At 40.6% G+C, this 12,480-nt stretch overlaps 1 protein-coding gene across 3 annotated transcripts in view; it reads right to left on the minus strand.

The window, feature by feature from the left end:
- The window catches only part of dennd1b (DENN/MADD domain containing 1B), a 408,111-nt gene that overhangs the window by 313,581 nt on the left and 82,050 nt on the right, over nt 1–12,480 (minus strand). For all 3 annotated transcript variants that reach the window (XM_034180114.1, XM_034180115.1, XM_034180116.1), the window contains exon 3: nt 9,547–9,590. In XM_034180114.1, coding sequence (XP_034036005.1) covers nt 9,547–9,590 — 44 coding nt within the window. The remainder of the gene's footprint in view (nt 1–9,546; nt 9,591–12,480) is intronic.

Genomic DNA, 12,480 nt, shown 5'->3' on the forward strand with positions numbered 1-12,480 from the left:
TCAACTGAAATGAATCTGTACAAACCCTTAAGCCCCGTTTACACATAGACAGTAAGAGCTCCCGGAAGCGTCCCGGAAGAGTTTTTGGCTCCTCCGGGCCGTCTTAGGGATCAAACGCCGCTGTTAACACTGGCGCTAGGGGGCGTGGCCTAGTTCCGGTTTCACCGGGAATCGTCGAAAAAATGATTGAACATGTCGAATAATTCCGGGAGCGCTCCCGGAGAATTCGCGTGACGACAGAGACAACGCGAACAACGGCGTTTGATACTTTTTAATCGCCGTTTCATGATATATGTCATAATACGGCGAGTACATCAAAAAAATTTGGGCATGCACAATATTTTTTAAGTATGCCAGCATATGGCTGATACGTCTGACATACGTGGACCATAAGTTGTAGGTAAATTATGCGATTGTTGACACACATTACTTCTAAATTACTCATGAGTCAAAATACATCCATTGATGCTGTCCATTGATTGGCTGAACAACTGAAAGCTGCAGTCATGCGAACAGTAGCTGAACAAAGGAAAAAAGTCAAATCGCAGACAAAAGGTGGTCAAATGATCCTGCACCTTCCCCATTACTGAAAAGCCTGCGAATCAAGAGTGCAAAAACGAACAAAACAAAACCAAAAAATAAAGTGAACGTTGGCTTTGATGCTTTAAATGAAATCAAAATGAAACATTCACAATGACGTGTAGGACAGCGGGTATGAGGCCGAGGACAGCCAACACTATCCTCATGTGCACAGTATTTGCAGGTGCAGGATTTGGTTGTCTTGACAACAGGTGAGAGATGTTTGTCTTCACAACAACAACAACAACAATAATAACAACATGTGTGCACATGCAGGCAGCCAAAAACGGTTGTAGCTGATAAGTAGTTGATAAAAGGTTCTTACCACTATTGTTTCTATTTGACAACACTGCTTTTCGGCCCACACATGGATGAGTCATCAGCGATACAAGGATGTTACGTGCAGCTCGTCGGAGCTTTGGTTACTGATCCATTCAAATATCGTCAATGTTCGTGCAAGACATCAGATTGGGAGGTTGGACAAAGTTGGACAACAGACAAACAGAACGCTGATGTTACAGAAACTACACAAATCATATGGAACCGCCAAGACAAACAGCAAAACGGAATATGGATGAATTGAGGTTGTTGTCGGGATTCGTTCACGTTTTTCAACAGATAGAAATTTGTGATGAAGCGCCAGCTGTAGGAACAAAGGTGGACAATGGTTAAACGGTGCCTCAGAAAGTCAACATAAATCCAGATTTCTTGTTTCGTTTGGGCTGCAATGTACTTCGTTAGTGCTTTGTAACCGGAGCTTTAATCTTACCTGTTCATTTCTTTCAGATTCATCATCACAGCCTGACAAAACATATCCACATAAAGCATCCTGATGTTGGAAAACAACATCTGTCCCACTGGAGAGAGGATTAATTGCGCATGAATTGAGTATACAAATTGCGGGCGTTCGTTGTCGTCCGCAACAAAAATGGCCAAAAATGACAAATGTCCCAGTATGAATTACGGATATATTAATAATAATAATATATATATAATAATAATAATGAACAATCACGGTTATATAACGCATGTAGTGAGGAAACTGATCTGACAGAGATTATCACGGCAGTATTACGGGTGTATTATGAATGCATCGTGCATGTGTTGCACGTGCACGGCATCTGCATTGCAGTCATAAAAGAAGCGCACTCGGGCCGTCGGCATCACTATTCACACCAACAATACAGCCTCTGGAGCATTTGCTGGACTTGGACAAGTTGATCACAGAGTCAATGTTCATTTTGTCATGCTAGGGTTAACTGTTCATGAGTTTGGGAAGCGGGAGGGGGGAAGCCGCTTGGGGTGTGAGACGGTGTTTTTTTTTTTTTTTTGAGAGTGTCACAGAAAACAGATTTTAGCGTGAGTTGTGGCTAAACAGCAACTCTTCCTTTTGTTGGTGTTAAATAAAAGTCCTGGATTGCAGCTATTACGTCTTTGTGGATTTACACAGCCGGACCGGCACTGACTGGCAGGTATGCCGCTTTCTGCCACATATAGTACTTTGGGTTTACATGATGTGTTATGCATTCACAGATTGCCCGCAAATCAGCTGCAAAGCAGATGTAATAAAAACGCTTTATTCATGGCCAAGCTGTATGCATTCGCTACAACATATTTTAGTTTGTGATGTGGACATGATGGGCACGATATATCTGTTTTACACACTGTCCCAGTCCGCTGCCAAGCCGCAAATCCCCGTCAGTTGCGGATATCAGCGGTTAACGGCAGATATACAGCGCATAGAGTGAGTATGTATTGTGTATGAATTGAGTATATATGGAGTATGCAAGGCGGATGTTATCCGCATCCAGATTTTTGAACAGCTCAAAAATCCTGGCTGCGGACATGCGTGCCTCTGTGGATGATCACGGGCGTGTTCGGATGACGGCCGACTCATACAGGCATGTTACATGGATACTGAGGATGTTTGGCGAATATGGGCAAATTTTGTGTGCAATCCATACGCAAATCCTCCTAAACACCAGTGGGACAGGGCCCTTAAAATCCTTGTTGTGGGTGAAGAAATGGACCATTTTAAAAGAAGTCCCTCTATGTTTTTGTGCATTTCTCAGCCTTAACCAGAGAACGCTGGTGCTTTGTCCCACAACAAGAAAATTAACTTATTCATACATGTCAGCGTTTATCACAGACACCAGTCAATTCTTCAGCATTCTACACGTGATGAAAATAAATCCCATGATCCAACAAGACAAAAACAAAATAAAATAAACTTAAAAAATGTTAAATTGCACTGTTTGGCCTCCGTGTGGAGTGGAGAGGCCGTGCAACAGCGTACATGTGCTCAGTGATGTGCCTGCCAATATTTACGTGTTCCGCCTGCCAGACAAAAGGGTTCTGTTGGGGGTGAAAAACTCAAACCAAGCCAGATTTAACTGTTCCAATCCATACAATATCGTGCAGTATTGACCCAGACAGTGGAAATGGGACTGTCAGCATACGCTGGCTATGTGTGACAGCTGGATAATGCATTCGATATATCCAGTGGTTTTGGAGCATTTTTCATGTCGGCATACGTTGGCTAAATCGTCAATGAGTGACAGGGCCCTAAATTAACCCACTATTCAAAATGGCATAGGAGTTTGGCGACCATTTTATAAAGCTCTGCGTGTAGCACCCAGACAATAGATGCTTTACAGTGCATTCTGAAAGTATTCACGGCGCTTCACTTTTTCCACATTTTGGTATGTTACAGCTTTATTCCAAAATGCAGCAAATTAATTTTTTCCTCAAAATTCTACTCACAACACTCCGTAATGACATGAAAAAAGTTTTGAAATCTTTGAAAATTTATAAAAAAACAAAGAAACAAACAAAAAAAAAAAACTACAAAATCACAGTTACCTAAGTATTCACACCCTTTGCTCAATACTTTGTTGACGTACCTTCTGCAGCAATTACAGCCTCAAGTCTTCTTGAATATGATGCCGCAAGCTTGGAGCACATATTTTTGGGCAGTTTTGCTCATTCCTCTTTGCAGAACCTCTCAAACTCCATCAGGTTGGATGGAAAGCGTCAGTGCACAACCATTTTCAAATCTCTCCAGAGATGTTCAATCTGATTCATTTCTGGGCTCTGGCTAGACCACTCAAGGACATTCACAGAGTTGTACTGAACCATCACTTTAGTCTGAGGTCAAGAGCGCTCTGGAGCAGGTTTTCATCCAGGATGTCTCTGTACATTGCTGCATTCATCTCTCCCTCAATCCTCACTAGTCTCCCAGTTCCTGCCACTGAAAAACATCCCCACAGCATGATGCTGCCACCACCATGGTTCACTGTAGGGATGGTGTCTGGTTTCCTCCAAACATGACACCTGCCATTCACAGCAAAGAGTCTTTGTCTCATCTGACCAGAAAATTTTGTTTCTCATGGTCTGAGAGTCCTTCAGGTGCCTTTTGGCAAACTCCAGGTGGGCTGCCATGTGTCTTTTACTAAGGAGTGACTTCCGTCTGGCCACTCTACCATACATTCCTGATTGGTGGATTGCTGCAGAGATGGTTGTCTTTCTGGAATGTTCTCTTCTCTCTACAGAGCAATGTTAGAGCTATGACAGAGTGACCATCGGGTTCTTGGTCACTTCACTGACTAAGGTCTACAGAAAATTCCTTTGACTTCATGCTTGTTTTTGTGCTCTGACATGCACTGTCAACTGTGGGACCTTATATGTAGAGAGGTGTGTGTGTTTCCAAATCATATCCAATCAAGTGAATTTATGCCAGGGGAATTTCAGTTAAGCTGTAGAAACAGCTCAAGGATGATCAGTAGAAACAGGTTTCACCTGAGCTCAATTTTGTGCTTCATGGCAAAGGCTAAGAACACTTATGTACATGTGATTTCTTAGTTTATTTATTTTTAATAAATTTGCAAAAAAAAAACAAAAAAAAAAACAACCTTTCATATTTTCATTATGGGGTATTGTGTGTAAATCTTTGAGGGAAAAAAAGATTTTCATCCATTATGGAACAAGGCAGTAACGTAATAAGATGTGGAAAAAGTGAAGCGCTGTGAATACTTTCTGGATGCACTCTATGCACCCTCTACGGTCTCAGTTATGACATTTTGTAAGACATGCAATCCAAAGTTTTCTCAGCAGCCTCCTTCACTACTTTATTTCACAGTAAGATTTTGAGAATTACTTGACTTATGCAGATTTTCCAGTGTGTCATGTGCATTTCATTTCTAAATGGCTGATTTTATATATATATACGGGGTCTGTTAGAAAAGTATCCGACCTTTTTTTTTTTTTTCAAAAACCATATGGATTTGAATCATGTGTGATTGCATCAGCCAAGCTTGAACCTTTGTGCACATACGTGAGTTTTTTCACGCCTGTCGGTTGTGTCATTCGCCTGTGAGCAGGCTTTAAGTTGGTTGCTTTTCAGTCGTGTGATTATCCGAGAAATTGTGGATGAGCCTGGACATGCCCCAACATGTCCTGTGAGGCTTCATCACGGCGTTGCTTTGCGCCATGCGGCTCCACCGCGACACGCGGAACTCCTCCGCACGTTTGTCTCAATGTGCCAAAAAAGTGCTGATGTCCACATCTTTTCACAATTCCTGTGCTAGTCAGAGGACATACCGGATCAAGACAGCGTCCAGTTTAGAAATGAACGGCACATTCCACTGTTACAGGAGGTTTTGTCATGGAGAGAGGAGCGGAGTTCCGTGTGTCGCATTGGAGCCGCATGGCGCAAAGCAACGCAGTGATGAAGCCTCACAGGACATGTTGGGGCATGTCCAGCTCATGCTCAATTTCTCGGATAATCAAACGACTGAAAAGCAACCGACAGCCGTCTGAAATCCACCTGAAAGCCGTCCTGTGAGACCAACACGGAAGTGGTTTTGTGCTGCGTAATGAACGGCTCTGTGGCGCGTCCCTCCGCTTTTCTTTCCATGAAAAAAACTCCTATAACAGTGGAATGTGCCGAAAAAGTGCTGATATCCACGCCTTCTGCCTTTTTGTGAAAATCAGATGACATCCCGGATCAACAAAGCCTTCACGTTGGAAATGACCTGGTTGTTCCAGCGGGGTGTGAGCCTGTCGATCGGCGCTCGGAGCGCTCTCAGCAGTTGTGGGCGGTCTTTAAACCATCTGGATCACTCCTTAATCTGTGTAATCCCCATAAAATCGTCCCTGAAAGCCATATTAATTTTCCGAATGGTGTCCACCTGGAGGTCTCTCACAGTTTATGGAAAAAAATTGATGCAGCAAAGCTCCAAATCGTTCAGACATTTATTCGCAATAAAAAAACGACGAGAGGGGTGGGCCAGTGCTCACACAAAGCCTACTCACAGGCGAATGATGCAACCGACAGGCGTGAAAAAACTCACCCATGCGCACGAAGGTTCAAGCTTGGCTGATGCAATCACACGTGATTCAAATCCATATGTTTTTTGAAAAAAATAAAAAGGTCGGATACTTTTCTAACAGACCTCGTATATATATATATATATATATATATATATATATATATATATAAAATTATATTTATTTACTTTTTGTAATTCTGGCTATATGCAGTTATGGCAGATGTTTACATACACTCATCATGTGCATGAATGTCACAGTAATTTTGGGCTTTTAATGATTTCTTTGAACTTTTCTTTTGCCAGGGTGGAATGACCATACAGCATACAATATTAATGACATTAAAAAACAAGAATTGACTGCACAAGTCTGAGTATATTCTGGATCATCTTTAATCTGCACAGGGTCAGAATTATACATACAGGCTGAAATATATACATACACCCCCATGAATATTTGGTTAAATGTATCTACCCCTCGACCAGATGCTTTTGGTAGCCATCAAAAAACTTCTGGCAATTATTCTGGCTGGATATTTGACCACTCTTCTTGGCAGAATTGGTAGAGTTTATTTAAATTGGTTGGTTTCCTGCCATGGACCTGGATTTTAAGCACAGTCCACAATTTTTCAATAGGGTTGAGGTTGGGGCTTTGGGAAGGCCATTCCAGAAGCATAATGTTAGACTGTTGATCTAACCCGCAACCTGTTTTACCATGGGCGTATGTAAACCTCTGACCACAACTGTAAATAAAATTTAATGGAATACAGGTGCTTTCAACATTTAAAACCTCTTGACTAAACATATAAAAAAAATTTTCAGAAAATATGTGACATCTCAAAAACGCTATACAACGTGTGTGTATATATATATATATATATATATATATATATATATATATATAGAAATAGAAAAGTTGCACCAGAGTGTAAGTCGCATTTTTTACTTCATGTAAGAAGAAGCAAAATGGATTAAGTCGCAGTATTATTCATTTATAAGGCACACACAGTGTAAAGAAGTACAGCTAATGAGCTAATCAATGTCACTATAAGGGCACAAAATGAGAGCGAACTGCTTCTTTCAGCCACTGAACAGGCGATCATATGTGAGATGATCCAACCAAGCAATGAAATGTTTGAAAACCTGGTGCATCATATATTTACAACCCAAACACTGTTTTAGGCATCAGAAGCTAAGAGCTAATTAATGTTTTTATTAAAAGTGCAAACTGCTTCTTTAAGCCACTGAACAGGCAATCATATGTGAGGTGAATGTACAATGTAATTTAAATGTAATTTAAACTCCTTTTTTAGTACATTTATAATATAAACTCACCATTAATTTTCTTCTTTTTGTTAAAAGAGCTGTCCTTGTACATTCAAATAAGTCTAAATAAGGTTTCTTTCAAATAGAGAGAAAAAAAGAAGTCTGTCTTAGTTCAAAAGTGTGGTCTTCCAGTAAAAAACACATTATGGTATTTCTTCAGGACAAAAAACATTTTCTTTTCTTTCTTTCTTTCTTGAGCTTATTCTGGTGGTTCTGAGGTCCCCTTCCTGAAGAAAGGCATCCTGGGACAGACTGACACCACACTGTAACTTTGGATGAGAGGGAGGACTGAGTCAGTGCCATGGCTGGAAGGAGCAGTCACCCTGTCGCCTCCCTCTCCCCCCCATGAAAGCACGGACCAATGGACCCACCTCGCGGGTGGTTTCTCCCTCTGGATGGGCTCTTCTCGTGGATCTTCCCAGCTACGGACCCGCCAGGGTGCCGTTTGTGATCTGAGGATAGACTGTTTTATTTGAATCTCCTTCCACAGCTGAGTTATCTGTTTGGGTCTTTTCCTTTTCCTCATTTAAAGGTGGATCACACAGACTTTTTGAGCCCAGTGCTGATCTTTGTTGGAGTACTTTCTACATGGAACATTTCCCCAGAGTGAGCGGATCCAATGCAAACTTACAGTAAGTTTAGATTTAAAATCAACTCACAGCTCTCTTCCCTGTTCATGTTGTTACTCTGCTGTGGAAATGAGTGCCTGTTCATTTGCACGGTAACAATGCACGCTTTGCACACACAGTCATGAAGGTCTGTTCCAGTATGTTTTTATGGCACAGTTCTTTGAGTCATTAGACAACACTCTATGCTATTTGATAAAGACATTTAATCACATATATTTGCTTGAACTGACAATGACTGCTAACTGTATTTTATCTGGAGCCGAACATGAGGAAAAGCTCAAAATAGTGACGCCATCATGATCGCTCATCTAAAGAATGCACTAAGTGTGACCCAACTTTAAATGCATCCTGAAAGCAATCAAACCCTGTTAAGAAGTTTCCACTTCTCTCATTTTTTAAAATGAAAAGACAGCTTAGTGGCCTGTTTCTCATTTCAAGTGTAAAGAAAATTCATGCTCATGCATCGTGATTTTTGTTGATTTTTTTGTTGTTGTTGATGTACCAGACTAAAAATCACAGGAACTATCAAACCGGTAAAAACAAACAAACAAACAAACTAAAAACTAAAAAAGTGACATACTGTGGAAAATACAGTACTTCCATTCATAAACATTGTCAGCATTAGCCATGTTACTAGCTTGACATCAGTGAAATCTATTTCAGACTTTGGTCTGTTTTATATAACACACTGGTCAGCTGAATTTGAAAGCAGACCTTTCACTATGCAGGTTTGTGTTTTTAACTTTGGTTTCAAATAGAAACTAACTTGCTGTTGCATACTATGTACCAAAACAGAATCTCTTACATAATGACTGTACATTCATTGGTGGCATGTGCAAAGGTCAGCGCTTCTGCACAAAGTTCAAGAACTCTGAACTTTCAGTTCAGAGGGCGTCGCATTCCTCCAGTGTAAGACTGTAGGAACACACCACATACATGATAGCACAAAATCGAAAAATTGCACGAAATGTGTTTTACCACAGTAATATAAAGACAAATTTAAATGCTTATTGAAGAAGGTGAATATATACTTTTAGATTTAATTGCTAAAAAAAAAAAAACATACAGTTCTTGTGCTACTTTAATATGAAAAACTTTATTTTAATATCAATAAAATAAAACAAAATATTAAGTTTCTTAAAAGCTTTCATAAATGAAAAAAAAATCAAATGGATGAATACGTATTGTATTACATCTTGTAAGTATTGTACTTGGCAAAACAGCTCTAGATTTTGCGTTTACATTGAAAATGATGCTGAAACTGCTTCGAATGTGAAACAAAATGCATAAAACAGGACTATTTATAAATGAATGTACAAGATACAAATAAAGAAGGAAAACAGACTTTCAGTCCTGTCACGGCTGCATGATAATTAGTGATTCGTCAGTTAAATGAAGACCTGCTCACTGCTTTTCATTACCAGCAACAGACTTACAATGAACAGAGAATGAGGGAAAGGAAAGCAATAGACAGGAAGCAAAGATAAGGAGGAGGAGGAAAGTGATATTGGTGATCGGGGTGTGTGTGTTGGGGGGGGGGGGGGGGGGTTACCCCAGGATGGCTGGGTGAGTGAGGGCATTAAGAAGGTAGGAAGATGGTCGAGAGAGGGAGAGGACGTAATGGTGAATCTGGGAGAGAGACAGAGAGAAAGATGGTGAGAAAGACAGAGAGAGTGCGTTCCAACCTGGTCTGTGTGGTCCTGGGGGAAGCTCCAAAGCACGGTTGGATCTAGAGGTAATTGACAGACAGCATTAATCAGCGAGTGAGAAACACACCGTCTTCGCTAGCTGCCTCAGAACACATACATATTAATGAGAAGGGTGGGGGGGGGGGGGGGCTGCTGCAAGTCTGTTCACGTGCGCACACATCCAGACACAAACACATGCATACACACACAGCAGTGCACCATAAAAGACAGCAGCGTGTCTAGGCTGTACGCACTGTAAATATGATAATGAATTTTCTCAATGTAAATATGATAGCTTATATTACTCACTAACTCATACACATCTGACAAACTCACATCAACACACACTTACTTACTTGCTTAATAACTCTGACTCTAACTCTGGCTAGTGGCTAGAAAGATGTAAAACTGAAGCATAAATGTTGATAATTCTGACAGCATTTTTGCTCAGTAAAAGTCACAATGGGACAAACCTGGCACTGAAGTGTAAGGCTCCAACAAAGGACTGTTTGCATTATTGATTAATGTATCAATTACATATGTTTCATTGATTCATTGGTAGTATATAAATTTAAAGAATAGCAATCTACCCTAAGGGTAGAGTATAGAAATCATAGAATGTGCAACCTCTACATATAAATGCCACAACTGAAACGAGAATTTACCTTGTTGCAAGGCAACACTGTTTCCTATTTCTTACAAAGTGGAAGCATAAAATGTCTGGCATTTTGGATGACCAATATAACAAATAACTAAGTGAGCATGAAAACATTTACCTCTTCTTTACAAGTTTCCCCACATTACTGTGGCATTAATGCTTCACAAGGTTGAGCAGTTCTGAGCTTCAATGTCTTACCCAAGGACAACGACACTGTGCAGCAACCTAACCCACCTACCCTTTGGTTCGTGGGAAACCCACTCTATCTAAGTTACAGTTGACTCTGATTCTGGTGAAACATTAAATCTATCAACATCTATGTGCAAACAGCAGATATTACAAACATGAATGAATGAATGAATTTATTCGGCACACAAATCAACAATAACCAAAAACTCCTAACAAAACAATTCTATGGTGAGGGCAGAAGCAAAGCTTATACCTACGCCTTATACTATAAAAATAAGAAATATATACACATATATACATACATGCACATATAAACACAATTTCATAAATACATACATATACACACACACACACGTACACATACATAGATATATACATGCATACATAGCTTCATATACAAAGATACACACACCCATGACAACAAATACCAAAAACAGCATGCAAAGTTAGTCAGTGAACTCAAATTTACAAAACACAACCAGACAAACAATGGTGCACAATACACAAGCCCGAAATCAATAACAAATTGATAAAACTAAAGCCTCTTTCACACTGGGGGTGCTCCCGGTTGCTCCCAGTTGCGCTGTGCGTCATTATGACGACGCTGCGTGGAAGCAACTCAGTGCTGAGACGATGCAGCTTGGCAAGTCGGGGCAAAGAGGCGTAATTCGGGGCAAAGAGGCGTTACCCGTCGTGACTCAAAGCCAATTTATGATTCCTGCTGTGTTCCATTGTTCCCGCAGTATAAATCACGCAGGATTATTGTTATACCATGTACTTAATGCAGTAAAAACTACACTCTGAAGAAAAAAAAAAAAAAACGCAGAATCATTGCCAGAAATATCCAGTAAAAAGTCCGGACATCTCTAGTCCACTCATGGACATTCGTTCACGCGTGCACATGTGAACAATTAAAAGAAAAACAAAGTCTGGCTGCAGGCATTATTTCCTTGTTCTCTCTTCAAACTCTCACATCACAGTTAAAAAAAGGACAAAAAATGACATAAGTCCTGAGACAGGACATGTCAACATCAAGTAGAACTCCAGACATCTCCACATTTGCTTGACGGTTCGCTCGCGCGCGTGCATCTTGCGGTCAAAGGAGGAAAGAAAAGAAAAAAATGTCTGCAGGCAGTTAGTTACTTTCTCTCCTCAGACTCTCTTATCACAGTTTAAAAAGGACATAAGTCCAGGACATGTCAACATCAAGTAGAACTCCAGACATCTCCACATTTGCTTAAGGACGGTTCGTGCACGCGCATCTCGCGGTCAAGTGAGGAATGGTAAACTATAACAGAACTCAGAGCGCAGCCCTGCAGCTCAGCACAGGAACAAGTAGAAGATAAGTCAAGACTGCACAGTCTGCAGCCAAACTGTGCACTCTGACTGTTCTGTGCAGAGAACCTGCAGGCTGCGTTCTCACCTCCTCTCTGCCCCCTGCTGTGCGCACCTGACGCAGAAATTCCTGCGTCGTCATGACGCCACAGGGAGCAACTGGGAGCAGCCCCGGTGTGAAAGGGGCTTAAGTCTTCAAACTATAGCAAGCAACTTTATTACTCTTTAAAGTCTACAAAAGTACCAAGTACTTTAATATTGTTAAGACAGTTATTCCAGATGTTAACACCTTTAACAGAAACACAATGACATAAAACATTTAATTTTTTAAAGAGTTTTAAGTCAAACCAATGTGCTTCAAAAATTTCAGTATTTTCAAAATATGTTTCTAATGCTCTGTTATGACATACACTATTTCGACAATGAAGGTCCTCGCTGGTCACCAGAGATGAAACTGGCATGAGTAAAACTGCACATTCATAGATTTTATTTTCTTTCATTCTGCAATTTACGTGAGATGCATGTCACATTGTGTTTCATTTTGGTTTAGCTTGGACTGATTTCTAGACTGCTTTGGTGTTTATGCAACATCACTGGAAGGAAAAATTGAGGCAAGCCACAGGATAAACACAGAGGTCTCTAGTAAACATGGTTTTCACTGCTCTAAGCTCACTCTGTGACCTCAGTGAGAACAGCAAGGGTTTAAAAAGACAAGGTCTTACACACCAAGTTCACTCATTTGCAAAAAT

The sequence above is a fragment of the Thalassophryne amazonica genome, chromosome 10 (assembly GCF_902500255.1).
Source record: "Thalassophryne amazonica chromosome 10, fThaAma1.1, whole genome shotgun sequence".
Classification (NCBI taxonomy): domain Eukaryota; kingdom Metazoa; phylum Chordata; class Actinopteri; order Batrachoidiformes; family Batrachoididae; genus Thalassophryne; species Thalassophryne amazonica.